Below are 22,526 nucleotides of genomic sequence, written 5' to 3'. Positions count from 1 at the left end.
GTGAATGTGTGTGTGAATGGGTGAATGTGGAAATACTGTCAAAGCGCTTTGAGTACCTTGGAGGTAGAAAAGCGCTATACAAGTATAACCCATTTATCATTTATTTATCATTTATAGTAGTAACGAATTCCTGGTTCATTTACGGAATTCGGTGAACTTCCTTTTTTTCAGTTTATTGAACTGTGTGGCCTGTGTGCGTTTACACTGGAGTCTGATAAAGATCACATTCTACATGCAGTGTAAACAGTCAGCTGGAAAAAATCAGATTTAGAAAAAAAATCAGATTTGGGCCACTTTGGCCTGCAGTGTAAACGTAGTCTAAGTTGCATCATATCACTGTTTAAGAAGTGACTTGCACAAACACAATTATTAGTTACAGTTTATTATTAACAAGCTTTATAAAACGTTCACAGCTTCAGGTCATCAGGCACATAAGCCAGAATAGACAGATAAAGATCAGACTTTCACAAACAGAAGTAAAGCAAAAAGAGAAAAAGATCTTCTGAAACACATTCATGTCAACAAGTTGAAAAAAAATGAGACTGATTTGGTTTGCATATTGAAATCTAATTCAGAGTCAATCAACAATATCCACTGCATCGTGAAATCACTTTTCATGTCACCTTTGATTTTTATTTTTAATGGTGGGCCAAATATGTAATTAAATGTCTCATCATCTTGAAGAGGTTCGTCTCACTCCATAGCACAAAAATGCATAGGCTGCTTATTGATCAGTTTAACAAGCAGAGTAACAATCTTCAACAGTTAAACTCAAGTGCTTTCTTTCCAAATTCTGAAAAAGGTCCACAGTTTTTCAGACAGTTACTAAGCATTTACTACATGTAAACAATACAGGAGGTTAACCCTTTACATACATCAGATCCGTTAAAAACGGTATTTACATATTTTACAAATGACATTTGGCACTTTATTATAAAAAATGATAAAAAAGACTTTTTTTAAAAAGCTTCTTTTTTTTAGGGACGTCATAAAGAAAATGTTTGTACCATGACTGTCATTATTTTTTTGAAATAGAGAGGACATGAAAAATTTTAAGTGTAGATAGTTAAAAATGAACATGCAAAATATTCCAAGTAGATCACTTTTTAGGCACATTTCTGCCATTCAACTTGCCTTTAAAAAGCATAGACAAAATGCTGCATGTACACACCAACGGATTGAACACACCCGATTGCTTTTGCAGCTTTCTCTTGACTCATGCTATGTAAGAAATGAGCTGCGATTCCTGTGTTAGCCAAGTAGTAAGAAGTAGAAAAAGGTGAAAAAAAGTACTGTATATCCTTCATGTTATCTTCAGGGTGCTACCGTAAGTTTGCTGCACAACCACCTGCACGTTGTCCACGATAAAGTCAAAGGCCATGCTCCAAACGGATTCCAGTGACTGCTGCATGAGCCTGCAAACACAACAAATGTTTGATCTGACAGGATTTCAATAAAAGAACTATGCAATAACCCTTGTGTAACCTTAAGATACTCTATACACACTGACTCTTAGGCTCCAAAAGTGACCCGCTCATAAGTCAGCAATAAATTGATATATTTTTTTCTTTCCATGTTTGAAATCTTTTAACATCTTCAGATCATGGATATATTTCTTGATGGCTTTTTTTGTCAATAATAACGTTTTCTAAAAATGGGGAAAATGCAATATTTCTAAAAAAAAAAAGGTTGCAGAGTGGATTATTTGAGGTTTGGCTATCCATCCATTTCCCCTATCGAGGACGTGGGGGGTGCTGGAGCCTATCCCAGCTGCATTCGGGCGGAAGGCGGGGTACACCCTGGACAAGTCACCACCTCATCCCAGGGCCAACACAGATAGACAGACAACATTCACACTCACATTCACACAGTAGGGCCAATTTAGTGTTGCCAATCAACCTATCCACAGGTGCATGTCTTTGGAGGTGGGAGGAGTACCTGGAGGAAACCCACGCCGTCACAGGGAGAACATGCAAACTCCACACAAAACCCGGGACCTTCGTATTGTGAGGCACACGCACTAACACCTGTTCTCCCGTGCTTCTCTTTTTGGCAATTACAGCCTTAAGTAGGTCAATAATTCAAGACAATATTGATTTGGATACAGAAGACAAGTAGTATATTTACAGTGTCTACTGAGCTAGGATGAGGGAGAAAGCAGGCAGGATTTGATTGAGTGCATTGAGTTCACACACGTTTTTTATAGTTATATGTCATGTTATATATAACTGCGCAAGATCATTTTCATTGCATTTAATGAAAAAGTTAATGGCATCACAGCTCATCAAAGCTGAGAAATATGCACTTTATTTTCTGGCGCCATCAGGTGGGTAAGTAGTGCAATTGCATGAAAACAATATATTCCATGGAGGTGCAATATGCCAGTAATAGTAATGCCAGGATTACTATCTGTTAAAAATGGCAATTATAATGTAAGTCATTTGGGCCGAAAGAGTTCTTAAGAGAAAGTATGTATGTGTTATGTTTATATCCTGTTCTAACAACGTTGCAATCAAAAACATAATGCAATTTTATAAAGAAAAACATTTTTGGAAAAACTCTCAGACGAAATTTCAGACAGCTAGCCTTCAAACTGAACCATCATATCACATAAACACATGTAATGCCTGTTTGCGGCCCGAGGAGTGCACAAGAGGTTAAGAATGCAACATACAGTACCTTTTCATGTATTTTATGATCAGATCCAGCTTCTCCAGATCTTTGTCCTCAATAAGATCAGTGCAATATTTCACAACCTGCAGGATGTCCTCCTCCATTGGGTCTGGAACATGAAATCAATACATTATTTTAACCATCCAACACCATCAACCTAATTGGGCTAACAGTGGAACCTCTGAAATCAAACACAAAGTTGTATAATTTGACCAAAAATGGCACATAGTTAAAATCCTTGTCCTGCTTTGGATTTTTTATTCTAAAAGCGAGACTGCTCTAAGCAATGGGTGCTAATAGAAGAAGAACGTGAAAGTTTAGAATTTGAAAAGAAGTGAAATTTGTGCGGTGCACTGACACAACATTAACATTTTGCCTTTGTGGTTTTCTTTACGGTTAGAAAGGAAGTTTTATTGCTTTTACGTTTTAAAAGTGACAGTGGCTCACTTCTTTTTACACTTGTATGGCAGTTAGGAATATTTAAAAGTGGGATGCAGTGAGATAATGTGGCTAACCTTCACATTGCGCATTTGTGGTTTGCCTTTCAAATTAAGACTTGACGGTTTTATTGTTTCTGTAGTTTTTAATACTGACAGTGGTTAACTTCTTTTTACACTTGAATGACTGTTAGAATTGTTAAAAAGTGAGCTTTGAGAGGTGCACTTACATGGCTAACTTTTACCTCATGTATTTATATTTTTTCTATTTAGGTTAAGACGGTTTTTATTCTTATGTTTTAAAATGACCAGCACTTAACTTTACACCTGCCCTAAAGTGAAACGAGTGAGCTGCACTAATGCCGCTGACATTTGTGGTTGGTCTTTAAGGTGAAGACGTGAGTGTTTGAGTTAATTCTAGTTTACTTATTTTTACAGGTAAATCGCTGTATGTACGGTTGATAAATGACTCATGATGGTGACAGTTTGCCACTGAGATAGAATATTTTTTTGATGACTTATTATTTTTTGTAAATATATGGTAAAGTGGAACCTCCATTCACAAACCCCTCTATTTGCGAACCTTTGATCACACCACAAATGCCTCTGTGTGCAAACCATGTCTCTGTGTACGAACGCTTCATTTATTTTGTGTCCCGCTGGCAGCCATTATGTGCTTGCTCATATTGAAGAGATTGAGGAAGCCGGCTTCTTACAACAAGTTTTTAATTATTATTGTTAACTGACTTTTCTGGAAAAATATGCCAAAGCCAACTTATTTCACAGTAGAGAAGACTACCACTTGTTCAGCAGCGCCTCTTTCATGAGCACAAACACACATGGCCCCTCCCCCCGCCCTTCTACCCCTCTGTCTGCTCCTTTCTCTCTTCTTGTGAGCTGCTCTTTGCCGATGTTAATGAACTGTAAGTGGATTTTACTTTTTAAAATGTTTATTATTGCTGCAGTATGGTTTTTAAAGTTAAGGATTTTTGTTCTTTCTGATCGTTTGTGAGGGCACCAAAGGGACAGTTCAGCTTGTTGTTGGTTTTGTTTTGGCTTGTTATTACATAGAAAAGTGATTCATCACCTCCTTGTTATGTTTGTTTAATATACAGTACTGTATAGCAATTTATATTGTGATCAAAGTGTACAAACCTCGACTAACCTTTAATTTACAAACCCTGTTCAAGAACAAATTAAGTTATTAAATCAAGGTTCCACTTCACTTGACCTCAGATATGTATATAAAAAAGTTTCTACCTGTCATGGTGGTCACCCATTCCCGTAAGAGTGTTTTAATATCAGGCAGCTCAGAGGCTCCGGCAAGCGCTGGAGTCGGGCGACAGATGGAATTTGGCAAAGACTCTGAGGTGTCCTGCTTTGAAGACGACATGGACGGACCGTTCTCTGTCTGTGGAAATGTTCACGTTATGTTTCCAATCTGCACAAAAATGTTTGTCATTCAGAACCCACCTTTAGGACATGTACGGGTTCCTTTAGTTTAGTAAAAGGCGGAGCAGTTTTGGCAGGGCTGTTTGCTGGGCGGTACTTTTTTTGAGGGGATGGTCCCTTTTTGGCGGGGCTTATTGCATTCTTTCTCTTGTAGCGCCGCTTCAGTCGTCCGACGCCACCTCCGCCAGGCTGCTTTAGCTGCAAAAGTGCATTCTTCTGCTCCACTGTAGAAAAATGAGAGAAACAAAGTCAATAGGAGGGAGTGAAAAAACAAGAATGCATGGTGTCTGCAAAATAAAAATGTAGTGTTATGGTTAGATAGCCCACTATTTAGTTTTGGGTTTTTATGCTTCACTGATGGAGCGTTCTGGCGGGCGTTGTAGTGTTCTACTCTGTTTAGCGTTCTTTGAACGCACTGTATTGATTTACTTGTACAACTCTCTCCAACGCTGCTACAGAATGACTCCTTTTTTGACTTATCCTAGTTTACCCAATGTTAATAATATGCGCAAATGCACAAAGGTCGAGCTTTAATAATGTTATTATCTTGTGTGAAGGGCTATATATGAATATTTGACGGGTGCATAACTTTGGGCTGGTTGGTGCTGGTCAGGCTGACTGCATTTTTCATATTTGTAAGTCTCATAACACTTTGTTTGTGTGTAACATGGTGTTACATTACTGATCGTTATCAATATGCCATGTTGTTACAGACTACAGCATACTTCTCACAGCTTTGTAAATAAACCCATTAACCATGCATGTGAGCACCCTTTGAGGAAAAAAAGAAGAAAGCTGACGAAAAAAAAGGAACATTTTTATCGGCACTACGTACTGCCTCGCAAGCCACAAAATACATTTTTAAAAATCAGGACTACATTTCCTGCAATTGGGTGTAATTGTACACTATATTTTACCTTTAGATTTATTTGAAAATAAATGTTTAAAATTGCAGATTTTCACGTTTTCGCGGACATTTCACATGCCTGATAAACAGGAGACAACCTGCAGTATCCTTCGAACCCCCCTACCCCATACCTTTGGCCACTCTAAGGCAGTTATTTCCATGATACACATCTCACCCCTCTGAAAACCTCTCCGTTTTACTTACACATTTCTGTCTGAGGCTGGTTATTTGTAACACGGTTGTAGGCCGACTTGAGTTCCTCCTGGAGCTCTTTGGGAAGGGCGGCAAACACTTCTGGGTCGACCTGCAGTCAGAGATGAGCGAACAGATATTCTTCTTTACAAGCAGTTAAATGTATATTGAAGGGCTATTCAAAACAAACATTTTTTCAGCAAATTCCTAAAAACACTGGAGTGCTCCTGTTGTATGGAGGAACTTGGACCACTGTAAACACAGTGGCAGATGCTTGCATTGACATTTTAACACCGGGTCCGAACTTGTGATTTACATAACTGAGACAATCCTCAAGGCACCCCTTTAAGTCCTCTCCGTTTTGGCAGTTGCATTTTTTGTAACTAAGGTAGCTCATGTACTTCAGATGCAGTCTGCAGTCATTTGTTCAACTTATTTAGTTATACTAGTAGTGTTCCTCAAGGTTCCATTTTAGGTCCTCTCTTTTTCATCATTTTGGCTAATCAACTCGTGGCCCGTGAGTTCAATTCAAAAAGCTTGTGACTAACATTTTTGCAGCAATTTCTTGAAAGAAACAAGAGTGTTCATAGTGATGATCTTTGGCTAGTTTTTTTGCAGAAGCTCCTTTAAAAAAGCAGAGTGCCCCTGTAACTCTGACAAATAAATAGACCAAAATCCAACATCTACTTTAGAGGATGTTGGTTATCCGGAATATACAAAATACTGTAAGACAAACAGTGAAGGGATAAGTCAGGCTCCCGAGTCCTTATGATTTAGTTGAATATCCCTGGTATATTGGAATGCCTCACTACTTTATTCATACTTTTTACACTATCAGGTAATTATGAAAGTACCTGGGAGTAGCTGGGCAGCTCCAAAACAATTCCGAGACTGTCAGGGTCGTTTTGAATCTGTAGCACCAAAGCTCCAGCAGGTGGTTTGTTCAGTGTAGGTACAATAGCAGCAGGTGGATGAAGAGTGGAGACAGAGCGTGACTGAGAACTCGGTGGTTGTGAACTGGGTGCACAGCGGTTGTTTGTTTGCCACGATTGCTCCACTTGTGCTCTCAGCTCAGCAGGCAGGGCTTCCAACACGGATCGATCCACCTTGGATTGTCCATAGAAACGCAGCGTAAATAGAACAAATACTTCTTATACAGGTCTGATTAATTGATACCTGTGAAGGAGAGGGAATTTCAATGCTGAAGTTGAGGCGTGTTCTGGGATGTTTTGGTGTTCGTCTGCAAGGTTGATGGTCTTTGCTTGTTCCTGGGACTGGGGACAGGGACCCAGGACTGGGGGATGCACCTCTGACGGGTAATATCTCTTCCTGTCTGTTGTCCTCACCCGCCTCTGTGACATGGATATTTATCTTATTGTCATTGTGTATAAAATGTAAAAACTCAAAACACCAAAAGGCACAAACCTCTGGTGCTGCTACTGCTTGATGAAGCCTGGCCGAGCAACATGTCTTTGATGGAGCGCGTCCTTAGACCGTTGGCGTTGTTAGGAACAGAGTGATTACCCTCAAGCAGCTGCACCTGGATGCCGACACCACGGAGGTCCTGCACCGGTAGCTTCATAGTGTGGAACATCTTGATGACAGTGGCTGCAATCAGCTGGCCACTATCAGTGCACTGGGCTAGCATCACAGTCCTGAATAAAAGATGGGACATGAATAATACGACCATATGAAAAAAATTAGGATGCACCATCAACTACTGCACAAAAAAAGGTGAGAATTAGTCAAAACGTGCACTCCTACAGGCAACACACTTGTGCTGTACTACTAGTTAGTAAAACGTCATAATTCCTCACATTGCTCATCACACTCTACAACATCCATGGTAACTTTATGGTGTTAAGCCAAATCATCACAACATTTTCCACACATCTTTTGTGTGTAAAATTTGAGCAAGATTGGTGGAAGAAGATGACCGCCATTAAGCAAGAAGTTGTAAGAAGGGTAGTAGCGGGACTAGACAACTACTTTTCTATAGTTCATCCATGCGTGTATCCATTTTCTACCCCTTATCCCTCTCGGGGTCCTGGGGAGCTGGAGCCTATAGTCATTGACTATTTGTCAAATGAACGTAATTACATGTACAGTATGCTAGCGTGTCTTCTAAAGCATTTTAATGTAATTTACACTCCATGTGATGTCCTATTTTTTTTTACTTGACTGTACATAAAGACTGGCCAATCACAGAGCAGAACAGAAGAGGTTCTGGCCAGAAGTCAGACACTTTCCGACACACGGTCCTCTCTGCAGAAGTAAATAAACACCACCGACCACCATATGAGGAATATTTAAGAAACTCTTACTTGGCAAAGTTGTCACATATGCCATGGCCACCGTATTTTGCCGACTCCTGTGGTGCGCCCTCCTTGCGGACCATGATCTTGAGGGTCACTCTGCGTCCTTTCAGTCCAGCTTCTTGAAGACGTCTTTGCACCTCCATGGACAAGTTGGACAGGAAACTTTCTGCCTCATCAATCTAGTAGATATATACATTAGGAGAAGACTAGGGTGGGAAAACCAATACTGAACATAGTAAATGAATATCAATCTGTGAATTAATCTTTAAAAAGGGATTGTATTGGATCTTATTAAAGTCTCCAGTGAGGGTTGGTCTTACCTTTTTAAAGCGTATGTTGTAATTCATCTCCGCAGACACCGACTTCCGCTCCTTCTCGTAGCGGACGGGGCGGTCATCGAGACCCCTGCAGAAGCGGAACAGCGTTTGTCCCGAGCGCGGCCCAAACTTCTTCCGCAGTTGACTTAAGGACACCTGTCGGAGCTCCCCGCATGACTTCACACCGATAGCAGCCAGCTTTCTGCCCATAGCAGGCCCGACTCCTGGAAAGAATTAAAAAAAAAAAAAAGTCATGAAGCATTTAGTATAGGCATTATTTTCAACCAGCAGGTGGTGCTGTATCAACCTGGCAAGCTGGTCACTGGCAGGTCCCTGATGAAATCGTCCACTTCCTCGGACCTCAAGAAATACTGCCCGTCTGGCTTGGCTTTACGTGTCGAAAGCCGAGCCAATAGGATGTTGGGCCCTAAAGACGATAGAAAGTCAAACTATACTTAGAACCAAAAACCCCAGTTTAATTAGTGTATTTTACGCTACACAAGATGATCTTCTAATACTAACCCATGCCAACGGAAGCACAGCATCCTGTCTTTTCCTTAATGTCCGCTCTGATGGCTTTGGCCAGATCTTCTGGGTTAATACCCAACTCTGCTACCAGAGCAGAGGCGTCTAATAACACTTCGTCACAGCTCAGAGCTTCAATGTCGTGAGTGTAACTGCAAAACAACAAGATGACAGTAGTAATATATAATAAAAAAATCAATTAATTCTTTGACCGCTCAGGATTTTGTTGGTTGTGTAGAATTAAGTGTACAACCAGGCTTTGACCAGCAGAGGCACAATTGATTTGTTGACTAACATAACTGTTTGGTTGATTTTTTTGCTAAGCATTTAGGTTTAAATGATCCATTATTTACAGATTACTAGTGAAATATAAATATCTTTGGGGGAAAACAAATTTATTGATCTTTTTCTGCTGTCTGTACTCTGTACTTAAAACAAACAAATATTTTAACAATAAATGGAATGTAATTATTTACATAAACAATAAAAGTGACAGTTTGTCAAAGTTAATGTTCCTGTCACCTAATCTTTTTAATTGTTTTATTCCACTAATACCTAATACAGTAGACACTCAAAATATTTATATTGTATCACAAATGAAGCGACTGCAATATGCTAGTATACTGTGAGGCAGAACTATTCAACTGGCTGCCCCGGGGGCCAAATCGGACCTGCCATGACCATACCGGACCCTGAGTTCAGTTCAAAACATGGGAGACAACACTTTTGCAGCAAATTTCTAAAAACACTAGAGTGCTCCTGTTGTGTAGAGGAATTTGGGTAACTGTAAACACATTTGCAAACCTATTTATTGACATTTAACCTTGCTAGCAAACATAGAACACTTGGTCCAAACTTGTGATTTACATAACTGAGGAGTTCCTCTCGACAACCCAAAATGTTGAAAGAGTTATATTGGACCAACAATACAAAATTACAATCTGTCTGGAGCCGCAAAAAATCAAAAGCCTTATATAAGTGTTATAATGAAGGCTGTCGCAAATCTTCATTGACAGAAATGTTAAAATGTAATATTTATTCTACACATTTTTACAACATTGGAAATAATTAGTGAAACGGAGGCTTCTCAGAGGGTGAGGTAACTCCTGGAAATGACTGGCTTAGAATGGCCAAAAGGTATAGATGTGTGTGTTCTAAAGGAAACGGCAGGCTGTCTCATCTAATGGATTTATTACAATCTCTGCAAGCTTAGTAACGTTTGCAGTGGTCTATAATGGCACACACACAACTATCAGAAATGCAGATGGTGTCATGAGACATTCAAATGTAAATTAAATACACAAAGGACAAAAGTAAAGGAAAATAAATTAGCTCAAATATACCTACAAACAAGGCATAATGATGCAATATGTACATACAGCTAGCCGAAATAGCATGTTAGCATCAGTTAATTTGCAGTCATGCACTGACCAAATATGCCTAATTAGCACTTCAGCAAGGCAATAACATCAACAAAGCCCCCTTTGTGCATTCACACACAGCACGTTTGGTGGACAAAATGAGATAAAGAAAGAGAAGCATAAAACACAACTTTATGTGGCAGCATCGGAGAAAGTTGTACATGTAAACAAACTACAGTGAGTTCAAGGACCGCCAAAATTAGCAGGACAAAACAGCGCTTGCTAAATACTCTTATTAGTGAAGCATGTTTAATATAAACAGTGGGATTTGTAACAATTAGGAAGGTTTGTGTCATGTTTGCCATATTAAAACAAAAAATATATTTATTCCCTCATCTTTTTCCATTTTCTTCCTTTTTTAAAAAGCTCCAGGGGAGCCACTATGGCGGCGCTAAAGAGCAGGTAGCCAACCCCACCCTACACCAAAAAGCTAAAACTCACTGTACACACTCTGACAATGAGAGTGCCACTGTCACCTACTGTAGTGGATGTATAATTACACTTTATTCTAGTACGGCAAAAAAATTTAAAAGTTCCCCCAAAACAATTTGGTTGAATATACCTTCAGTAGAGAGTTAAAAAACTAACACAATTGTTGCATTCAACCGCCAAACTATTAAGCAGTAACAATCCAAAAATGTTTAAGCCTTTTATACCAAAATAAAACATGTTTAAATTTCGAAAATGTAAAGTCTTCTAAATGAGAGCATGAATAGACAAGGCTGCTTATCTTACCCAGCTAACGTCTCATACATTGTGAGGGCCACTTCCTTGTAAGCGTCAAAGTCGTACGGCACAGACTGTAGAGTGGGACACAGCTGTTTGGCTTTGCCGAAAAACATCCCGTTTCTCACACCTGCTTGCCTGAAACAAAAAGTCGTCAGTATGTGAATGTTGTTTGGAGACACAATGGTGTATTGAGTGCGTCAAGGATACCTTGCAGCGTAGCTACAGGATGCAATCTCTGCCATGGAAAGAGCAGCATCCTTGTCTACTCCATTAGTATGTTGTGGAGCAGCACCATGTACATAGTCTGATTCCTTACCTGAGAGGCAAAACAAGATTTTAAATTTCTTATTTTAAGTGACCGCCTATGTCTTAAGGGTGATGTTTGCACACATGTAAAAAGCAAGGCTCACCAGGTTGAGCCCCACAGTGTTTCCTCTGGTAGTATTGCTGCTCCAGCTGTGGGTTGGCCCCTGGTCTTAATGGCACACGCGCATGTCCACGGTTACTAGTAACTGCGACAGGCTTATCTGTGAGGAAAACAAAACAAAAACATAAAAAAGATAACTACATTTGTATGCATTGTAGTGTCTCACAATTTTACTTGAACACTTTCAATCACCAGACAATACGAAGCGTTTCGAATATTTCAATTACTTTACTGTTTACAATTCAGCTATTGTACATAAAAAACTGTCTACCGTAACATTAATGTATTACCTTTCTGACAGTGTCAATCAAATTATTACTGTACTGATACAAATATAAGACAGTATTTTTTCCTTACAAGACCGCCTATAAAAGGCAAGTTTTCCAACCAACAATGGTTCAAAATGTATTCCGAGGACAGGCAGCAATGTGTTAAGGTCAATGATGTTAAATCTAGTCTTTGCTCTAATGACATGGGAGTGCCACAAGACTCTGTATTAGGGCCATTGTTGTTTGCAATGTATATAAATGACCTTCCCAACTGTTGCCAGAGTGTCAACTGCCAGCTCTATCCAGAGACACAGTCATTCATGTGCCTGCAAAGAATTGCACTCTAGCTGGAAGCAGTTGACAGAAGCTCTAAGTAAGGTAAGAAAACAATGACAATAATCTAAAGTTCCAAACCCTGGTCAAAAAAGTGTGTGCAAAAAGATCAAGTCAAATTTGAACTGCTTATGTTTTGTTAGACAAGAATTGTCTCATCAAGCTGCTCTGTTTTATTTACACGCAATGATATTCTATAATTTCTCCTCTTGTCTAACCTCATTGTCGCAAACTTCACCCACAGCCCTGAAACCAGTCATATCCCTCTACACCCAGGCAATCAATGTATTTGACAGAAAATCTGTGAGGTTGCATCATTGTGATGTAATTAAGAAACAAGCTTTTTAGATTAGAAAATTTGGTAAATTTTAGCACACTGAAATTGTTTTTTAAAGGTCTAACTTATCATGTGCAACTGCTGGTCTGTCGCCTGGTTGTCAGACCTCAAGGCTCTTGCAGATAGTATGGTTCCTAAGTTCAGAACTTCTTTTGGACAGTCTAATTTTTCCTCACTGAATTGAAACTGCAAGCTGACACACAGTAAACATTTTCACAAGACGTCTGAAACTGTGGCAGAAATCAGAGAAGAGTTGTACACTTGATTGAGGTATTGTAAATCTGATTGATTGTATATTTTGTAAAAATGTACCACAGATTTTGTATCCTGGGAGCCTCTTGTGGACAGGTGTTGGAAATTAGCATTTTCTTTCTATAACACTTAAGGCAGTGCATCTGATTTGTCCAATGTAACTGTTATGACCATATCAAATAAATAAATATTTGGGTTTCAGAGATATACAGACAAGTCAACTAAAAGTATATTGCAGGGCTATTCATTTCTTCCAGTCACTCCAGACCACCTGAGAAAATGCATCCGACGGAGGAAAAAATTGTGTCTTAAAAAGGTTGTTAGCATAAAACAGGGATGATGAATGATGCTAAAAAAAATTATAAATACATTTAAGCAATCAAAAGGAGGTTTTGTAACCTGTTTTGAAAAGGTTTGACTATAAAATATTACAGTGCATCCAGAAAGTATTCACAGCGCTTCACTTTTTCCACATTTTGTTATGTTACATATTTATTTTAAAATGGAATAATTAATTTTTGTCCTCAAAATTCTACACACAATACCCCAAAATGACAATATGATTTTTATTTGTATTTCATTTTTTAGAATTCTATATATAAAAAGGTCCTACACTTAACAGTGCACGGCAGAGCACAAATCAAGAATGAAGTCGAAGAAATTGTCTGTAGTCCACCGAGATAGGGTTGTCTCAAGGCATAAATCTGGGAAAGGGTACAGAAAAATATCTGCTGCCTTGAAGATCCCAATGAGCGGAGTGGCCTCCATCATCTGTAAATGTAGGAAGTTTGGAACCACCAAGACTCTTCCTAAAGCTGGCCCGCTGTCTAAACTGAGCGATTGGGGGAGAAGAGCTCTAGTAAGGGAGGTGACCAAGAACCTGAAGGTCACTCTGTCAGAGTTACAGTATTCCTCTATGGAGAGAGAAGAACCTTCCAGAAGGACAAACATCTCTGCAGCAATCCACCAATCAGGCCTGTATCGTCGAGTGGCCAGGCAGAAGCCAGTTTTCGTAAAAGTTAGCCAAAAATGCACCTGACAGAATCTCAGACCATGAGAAACAAAATTCTCTGGTCTGATGAGACAAAGATTGAATTATTTGGCGTGAATGCCAGCTGTCTAACCTGACTCTCGCCAGGGCCCTGTAGTTTACTGAGCTCCACACAAGGATCTAGGACTTCTCAATAGGAGATGTATTTCAGAAGGCGGGGCCTTGTAAAAAAATAATTGTATGTGATTGGATAAACCACTTGTCCCGTTATCTTGAATGACGTGCTACTTCAACCACCCACATCGAAATCAACCCGTGACGCTGATGAGAGCGACGCTGGGAAATCCAAAACAGAACAGCCGACATATTGGATAACCACAGAGCGAAAAGTTTGAGAACTTTTACTGAAACAACGCAGCAATGTCAGTAGACGATCGATGTCGTCTGTGCAAAGAAAATATGTCAGCACACGTCTCCTCGCTGCGTGCCGCCATTGTTGTTTGAATCTAACAGTCGCTTCGGCACTACGTCACATCTATGAAATCCCGCCCGGCGATCCTGATTGGTTCATTATTTTTTGCTATCTTGAAAGAGTTTGCATTTCCTTTGAGCCCAGATCCTTGTGTGGAGCTCAGCGAACTACAAGGATCTGGCGAGAGTCAGGTTACCAGATGTCATGTTTGGAAGAAACTCGGCACCACTCATCACCAGGCCAATACCATCCCTACAGTGAAGCATGGTGGTGGCAGCATCATGCTGTGGGGATGTTTTTCAGTGCCAGGAACTGGGAGACTATTCAGGATAGAGGGAAAGATTATTTCAGCAACGTATAGAGACATCCTGGATGAAAACCTGCTCCACAGGGCTCTTGAACTGCGGCGACAGTTCCTCTTTCAGCAGGACAACAACCCTGAGCACACAGCCAGGATATCAAAGGAATGACTTCACAACAACTCTGTAAATGTAATTGAGTGGCTCAGCCAGGGCCCAGATTAGAATCCCATTGAACTTCTCTGGAGAGATCTGAAAATGGCTGTGCATCGACGCTTCCGATCCAACCGGATGGAGCATGAGAGATGCTGTAGAGGAATGGGTGACACTGCCCAAAGATAGGTGTGCCAAGCTTGTGGCATCGTATTCAAAAATATTTGAGGCTGTAATTGCTGCCAAAGGTGCATCAACAAAGTATTGAGCAGAAGCTGTGAATACTTATTACATGTGATTTCTTAGATTACATTTTTTAATACATTTGCTAAAATTTCGAAAACAAACTATCATATTGTCATTATGGGGTATTGTGTGTGTATAATTGTGACGACAAATATAACGTATTCTATTTTGTAATAAGGCTGTAAGAAGTAAAGCGCTGTGAATACTTTCCGGATGCACTGCATACTGAATAATATATTGCGATAATCGGTTTGAATCCAGAACCGTGTCGAATCGAGAATCGATTCTGAATCGAATCGTCAACCCCTGTATTGGAATAGGATTACATTTTGCCCAAAGATTCCTACCTCTATTAATTTGAAGATAATGTTAAACAATGAAGCAGAATATGATATGATTTTTTATAAAATAAAATTCACCAAATATTCTATTTCACTTATCTTGAAAACAAAAAAACGGTTCTTTATAAAGAAAAAGGGGCTTGTCGTATTTCAGTCATCTTATACAGTATTCTGCAGATGAATATGGTGTCTTTGTAAAAACATACAGTGTTGTTTTATTTAAGTCCATTAGCTAGTCCAGTATTACCTAATGAGGCCTCACCTTTGAGTTCCGGCCGATGTCGAATCCCGACAGACACAAAGAAACAATCCATGTCCACGTGAAGAATGCAGGATTTAATACCGAAATGTGTACCTGACGTCAAAAAAAATTATTACAATATGTTTTTGCAAGTATTAAGTGTAACAAAAACATGTGGGTGATTCTCCTACCTTGGCTTTGAAGAGCACACTGTGACGACAACTTCCGAAGTCGTTCTTTCCCGGGAAAGGAGTAACCGCTCGAGGCTTTTCGCTTGCTGTGCAATTCGTTCACATACTCCGAGAAGCCGGTCCTCCATGTGGAGATCTGGTGTAAACGTGAGTGGGCGTAGAACTCAGAGATCAAGCCACCCGTCTGCGCCGACAGCTGAGCCGACGACTCGGACTGCTGCGTCTTGGGATGAGGTTGGACAGTCGAGTTGCTTTCCGAGGCAGAGTGGGATGACAAGGCATTGTGGTGACTTCCGTTTAGACGCACAGGAGAGCGTGGGTAGGATGGGGGGGGATGAGACATTTCTTCAACTTTTGTGTCAACTTGACAGGAGGTGTGCTGTAAGAGTCTCTGGCTTTCAGTGGACAGGGGTGGTTTAAGCTTCTTTTCGTCTTTTGAACCCGAGTCCTCGAGACAGGCAGACGACAGGTCCGATTGCTTTGGAGGACTGCTGGGGAACTCATAGGGGTCTGGTTTGGTCCTGGAGGGTTTATTTTCGGGCATCAGGATGCTGCATTCAGTCAGGCCGAGAGATGATTTGTCTGTATCAGGGTCCTTTGACTTTAAGGCACCATTACAAAGATGAGCGTGTCCATTGGTGAGGTGCGAAGGAGCTTTAATGCAGTCTGGCATTACGCCTGCTGAGGTCTGCAATGATCCATTTCTGAAAAGACATTTGAATATAGTACTAAGAGGAGGATTTAACTTACACCCAGTTTAAATGGTACAGTCACACAGGACTATATTTATTAAATTGACTAAAGGGGAAGCAAAAAAAGAAGCTACAATTGATTAAATGATGTGTTCCAAAAAGGTTGTTCTTTAAACAAGTTGTACCAAATAGTGGCCAAAGGCATTTAATTACTGTTAAGTGTGTGAACTGTGAGGACCACCAAGTGTTTGCTAGACATACTGCATTTATTAGAGGCCTTTGTTTGTACAATGTGATGTTATATTTGGGAAAAATCTAAAAAAAAATGTTTAGCCATTTTTCCTCTGCAGATAATTAATGACAAGTAAATATAAATTATAAAAAAATATAAATATTATTAAATAGATAATATATAAATATATTTTTAAAATTCTATCAAATAAAAACAATAGTCTTCAAATTATATATACACTTACAATCTTATATTTTCTGAAATACAAATAGACAATAGTAATTGAGAAAATAATATATTTAAATATGTTCATTACTATTATAACAGTACATAGCTTATATTATTGTATTATATAATATTGGATAACCCCACAACAAATATATTTATTAATTTAATATTTTTTAATACCATTAAATATAAGAATACGGCATGATTTGATATTACTAAACATAATTAGGGCTGCAACTAACGATTAATTTGATAATCGATTCATCTGTTGATTATTACTTCAATTAATCGATTAATAATCGGGTAAAAGAGACAAACTAAATTTCTATCCTTTCCAGTATTTTATTGAAAAAAAACAGCATACTGGCACCATACTTATTTTGATTATTTTTTCTCAGCTGTTTGTACATGTTGCAGTTAATAAATAAAGGTTTATTTTAAAAAAAATAAAAAAAATACAAATAAATAAAAAATTGCCTCTGCGCATGCGCATAGCATAGATCCAACGAATCGATGACTAAATTAATCGCCAACTATTTTTATAATCGATTTTAATCGATTTAATCGATTAGTTGTTGCAGCCCTAAACATAATCATCCAATTATATCTTAGATTTTCTTATTACCGGTATATTTATCACTTTTGTATAACTGGTATTGTTTATTTTTATCGCGTTTGTATTGTTGTTGTTGTTTAGTACATTTTATTTTATTTATACATCTTTTCTAGTTTTGAGAGTGATTAGAGATGCTTTTTTCTTGTATGAGCTACTGTGTCAAAAAATGTCCTTTGGGGATAAATAAAGTTTGTCTAATGTTTAAGTCTTGAGTTGAGGTCACTATTTGAGGAAGGTCAATAAGAGCTCCCCAGCAACAAGCAGTAATACTCAAATAAAAAAAACAGACAATGTTGACTTTAAAGGAAGGATATACTCACACTCTCAATTCCACTTCCTTGTGTCTACTCTGGTGCGTATTGCAGGATGCATTGGTCTGAGGTCCAAGTTGATCTGCTCTTGGCGGATGCTTAAATGGGCTTTGGTTGGGGAGCGAATGCGGGCTGAGCTTAGGATTCACGAATGCTGAGGACGGTTGAAGTGAGGGGTTATTCTGGTGGAATTCAAGTTGGGAGCCTTGTTGTTTGCTGCTGAGTGTCGAGTTGTCCTGGTTGGGAACAGTGCAGTGGATGGATCCAGCGTTCTCTGAGGTCTGATGCAGCTTTATTCCAGGGAATAGTGAACCCTTGTGTTTAGCATACAGTTGGTAGTGCAAGTAAGGGAGCCGGCACCCAGCTTTGATGCTGATTCAAACAATACACACTGTTATTTTCCCACATTCGTTAATAATCACACATTCTAGTCTGACTGAACCCACCTGTCTGTGATCCAGTTGGGCTTAATGACCTTTTCCCCTTTCAGCTCCTGAATTTTGCTATTTGGCAAATTATTGGCAATGATATGGGTGGTCTTGGATCGAGAATAATAGACGTGGAACTGTCCGCCGTGAAGCATCATCAGTCTACGGAGCTCATTTGCACTTGGTTCTGCCCTCACACACAAAAAACCCTTGTTAAGCTCAAATATCACTTTAAAAACTGGAAATGCACAGTGGTGGTAGATGACCACATCGTATTTTACTGAGAAGATTGGAGAATAGCACCTGTATATCCGTTGACATATATGGCCACCCCGGTGAAAATGTTGGTCGAGCCTCCCTTTTGTTTCTCTCGAGGGGCGTCACTCTTGAACTGATCGTCCAATTTGGACACCTTGGCACCCATGTAACCACCCTGCAAACAAGACGGAGACCAGAGAGAATAGAAAAGACGACTTTGTGACTTCCAAGTTGTTTTCCATAGGAAATAATATGAATTAATCTGTTCCAGGGTCAAACTGTCACCCCCATACAACATGTATTAATTGTACAGGCGGTCTGTAAAGCCCTAATTAAGTGTAACTCCAAACATACTCACACTCTCAGCCCAACCATTGTCCCCACTGGCATTTGCTTTCTTCTTGGTCCATACATCTCGACTCATACTGAGCTACCTTGAAGCACAAAAGAGAGATTATTACAGTCAACTGCCTTTCAAAGGTTAAAAATAATAGCAGTGAGAAGCAACACACAAGTAGCGCTCCATTTATACTGCCGAAAAAGTAACAATACTACAAACAAAACATTGAATGATGATTATTGCTAGCAAATTGGGTACATTTTATGGACTCTGGTTAATCTGAGCTACACTGAAGTGATCCAATTCACTTGAGTCCAGAGGTGTCTAAAGTGCTCATTTTTGAATTGCCCGCGGCACATTTTAAAAATACTATTACAAAAAAAACATAAAGTGGAATGAAAGAGCAAAAATGTGCAATGTAATGAGCAGCGGCAGAACCTTGAGGGTTCCTTGTTCGAATCCAGTTTCTGCCATCCTAGTTACTGCCAATGTGTCCTTGAACAAGACACTTCACCGAAGTGCAAACTGGTTTGAATGTAGCTTCAAAATGTAGATAATGGGTGTAACAATGTAAGGAGCTTTGAGTCTCTAGAGAAAAATGTATTTACTGGAACCTTTCACATTCTTTTTTTTGATTGATTGAAACTTTTATTAGTAGATTGCACAGTGAAGTACATATTCCGTACAATTGACCACTAAATGGTAACACCCGAATAAGTTTTTCAACTTCTTTAAGTCAGGGTCCACTTAAATTGATCCATGATACAGAGATATACTATTTTCATAATACAGTCATCACACAAGATAAACATCAGAGTATATACATTTAATTATTTACATTATTTACAATCCGGGGTGTGGGATATGGAGGGGGTGGGGGGTATTTAGGTTTGGTTGGTATCAACACTTAAGTCATCAACAATTGCATCATCAGAGAAATGGACATTGGAACAGTGTAGGACTGACTTGGTAGGATATGTACAGCAAGTAGTGGACACAGAGAGAGAGATCAGAAATTATAAGAAAAAGTGTCTACATTTGATTATTTACATTTGATTATTTACAATCCGAAGAGGTATGATGAGGAAGGGAGGGTGTTAGTTTAGGGTTGAAGTTGCCTGGAGGTGCTCTTTTAGTGCGGTTTTGAAGGAGGATAGAGATGCCCTTTCTTTTACACCTGTTGGGAGTGCATTCCATATTGATGTGGCATTCACCCAAATCGAGGGGGGCCCGAACAGTTAAAATATTATATTTGTTTTGAAAATGAAAAATATCAAAATGGCTTTCATTTTCCAATGTGCGTGTGTGGAAAAAGTTTGCTCAAGTCAGTTGAGTCCCCGAACCAACTCAAATGAATCACCTGTGTCTGCAATGATTCCACTGACTTGAGTCGGTGACTCAATTCAGTCGAATCATTTTGAGTGTGCAGGGTTGACAATGAGTCTGCTGACTCCAGTGGGTGAATCAGTTCAACACAATCATCCGACTCATGGGTCTTTCTAGGGGTCTGCTAACCCCCACTTTTAAACACTCAGCCACAGCCAAGTAGAGGACTCGAACGAACAGTGTTCATGGATCCCTATGATTCCCGACTCGGGATTCAGTCTCGGATCATTAACCCGGATGAGTCACGAGTCGGGACAGCTCGAATAATAATAATACGACCACGCTAAATAGCATGACACGTGACATGCGTATGTTTGTTGTTAGCAACGCTGCCGCGACGAGTCATTACACTGCGATATATTCACCAAATATGTACTGGGGAGGCATGTCTGGGCATGTCCACGGCTAACGACAACTTATTTAGTTGAAGCTGAAGCAGAAATCTCGCTCACGCTGTTAGCTAACATTAGCCTGTAGCGCGGGACGATAGTTAGCTTGAGTTCACGTCAGTTCACAGCATGATGTTTTTTAAGAGCATGGGGAAGCTAACGGCTAACAGCATTAGCCACACACCAGACTGGTGTCACGTTGTCTTTGCACACAATTGTTTGTGTGTCACAAGACGGAGTGCGTCTGTCGTTTACCTTTTGTGCTGTCAGATGAGGTTGTTGTTAGCCACAGACTTCCCTTCCCACATAAGCTTGCCCCCCCCGCCCCCAAAAAAAGAATCTTTCCAACACGTTGTCCGTCTTTGTCGACCGTCTTAGTCCACTTCCGTTGACATGACAGACCTATTCAATCATGGTGTCCCCACAACACGTTTCCCACATCCTTCAGCTCTCCATTATTACGGTTTCGCTTCTGAGAGCCTTTTTTTTCTTTCCATCATGTCGGTGTCAATGGCTAAGCGCAATACACGCGACACTTCTGGTGACCTTTCAGAACAAAACACTCAGTGGGCAAATTGGTTAAGAAGAGCAGCCAAAAAGACGTCTAAAAACAGGGCTAGGAACTACTTTTTAAAAGTTTGAAGGTTAAAAATCACCTAAGTGATGTTTGTAAGGCGCTATGTGCGATAATTTTCTTGTCGAGAAAACCGGAAGTCGTTTAATCCTGCAGTTTTTGGCTAACTTGACTAAACTCGTCGCCTATTTACCTGAATTGACTCTTGCTGGCGCCGAGGACATCCTCGCCAATTAATTTAGGAGGAAACACCGACATTCATTGTGGGGGTTCAGTGTATCAATAACTTTATTTTGAAATATAAATGGTAGTAGGTAGGGCTGTGAATCTTTGGGTGTTTCCCAGGATTCGATTCAATATCGATTCTTGGGGTCACGATTCGATTCAAAATCGATTTTTTAAAATTCAACACGATTCTCGATTCAAAAACGATTTTTTTTTTCCCGATTCAAAAGGATTCTCTATTCATTCAATACATAGGATTTCAGCAGGATCTACCCCAGTCTGCTGACATGCAAGCAGAGTAGTAGATTTGTGTAAAAAGCTTTTATAATTGTAAAGGACAATGTTTTATCAACTGATTGCAATCATGTAAATTTGTTTTAACTATTAAATGAACCAAAAATATGACTTATTTTATCTTTGTGAAAATATTGGACACAGTGTGTTGTCAAGCTTATGAGGCGCGATGCAAGTGTAAGCCACTGTGACACTATTGTTCTTTTATATATATATATATATATATATATATATATATATATATATATATATATATATATATATATATATAAATGTCTAATGATAATGTCAATGAGGGATTTTTAATCACTGCTATGTTGAAATTGTTACTAATATTGATACTGTTGTTGATCATTTTCTTTTTTGTTTCACTACTTTTGGTTTGTTCTGTGTCGTGTTTGTGTCTCCTCTCAATTGCTGTTTATTGCATTGTTGCTGGGCCGGGTTTGGTTTTGGAATTGGATTGCATTGTTATGGTATTGTTGTGTATTGTTTTGTTGGATTGATTAATAAAAATAAAAAAATAAAAAAATTTACTTATTTTTTTAAAATCGATTTTTAAAAAATGAGAATCGTTTCTGAATCGCACGTGAGAATCGCGATTCGAATTCGAATCGATTTTTTCCCCACACCCCTAGTAGTAGGGTTAGTTCATGCTTCCATACTTCTCTGTCTCTCTCACTCTCTTTTTCTGCAGTCTATGGAGCTGTCTGGGATTTTTTTTTTTTCCATTTCATTTTTTGGGGGTCCTCAGATGAACCCACCCACGTCGCAGAGGCACGTGCCCCAGTGATGGCGAGATGTTATGAAATGAAACAAGGTCAGTGCATTAGCGCGTTCAGAAAGGAATTATGACGAATACCAGCCAGACCACACATCATTCCACGATGCCACCAACATATTAACATTACATACATTAGGAGGAAAAACGTACATCTCTTGAGACAGGACGCTTTGACCTATATGGCACGTGAGCACCCTCATTGGCTGTTCACTGTTGCCATGGCAGCAGACATGCGGAAGTTTCATC

General features: G+C 39.4%; 1 protein-coding gene across 1 annotated transcript; it reads right to left on the bottom strand.

The window, feature by feature from the left end:
- Positions 1 to 355: 355 nt before the first annotated feature.
- On the bottom strand, positions 356 to 21,105 carry rev1 (REV1 DNA directed polymerase). Its single transcript, XM_062069779.1, has 22 exons — positions 20,659 to 21,105; positions 18,647 to 18,722; positions 18,334 to 18,463; positions 18,049 to 18,217; positions 17,612 to 17,974; positions 15,524 to 16,227; positions 15,354 to 15,446; positions 11,382 to 11,498; positions 11,179 to 11,287; positions 10,978 to 11,106; positions 8,819 to 8,973; positions 8,604 to 8,723; positions 8,300 to 8,520; positions 7,986 to 8,158; positions 7,087 to 7,316; positions 6,838 to 7,013; positions 6,516 to 6,767; positions 5,674 to 5,773; positions 4,584 to 4,786; positions 4,371 to 4,521; positions 2,680 to 2,782; positions 356 to 1,415 (listed from the first exon to the last, which is right to left on the bottom strand). Exons 2-22 carry the CDS (start codon positions 18,710 to 18,712, stop codon positions 1,304 to 1,306), a joined length of 3,876 nt encoding a protein of 1,291 aa, XP_061925763.1. The 5' UTR covers positions 18,713 to 18,722; positions 20,659 to 21,105; the 3' UTR covers positions 356 to 1,303.
- Positions 21,106 to 22,526: the final 1,421 nt, after the last annotated feature.

Source organism: Entelurus aequoreus, linkage group LG14 (assembly GCF_033978785.1).
Source record: "Entelurus aequoreus isolate RoL-2023_Sb linkage group LG14, RoL_Eaeq_v1.1, whole genome shotgun sequence".
NCBI lineage: Eukaryota > Metazoa > Chordata > Actinopteri > Syngnathiformes > Syngnathidae > Entelurus > Entelurus aequoreus.
The sequence above is the reverse complement of the archived record's forward strand: the minus strand, read 5'-3'. Positions and strand labels throughout refer to the sequence as shown.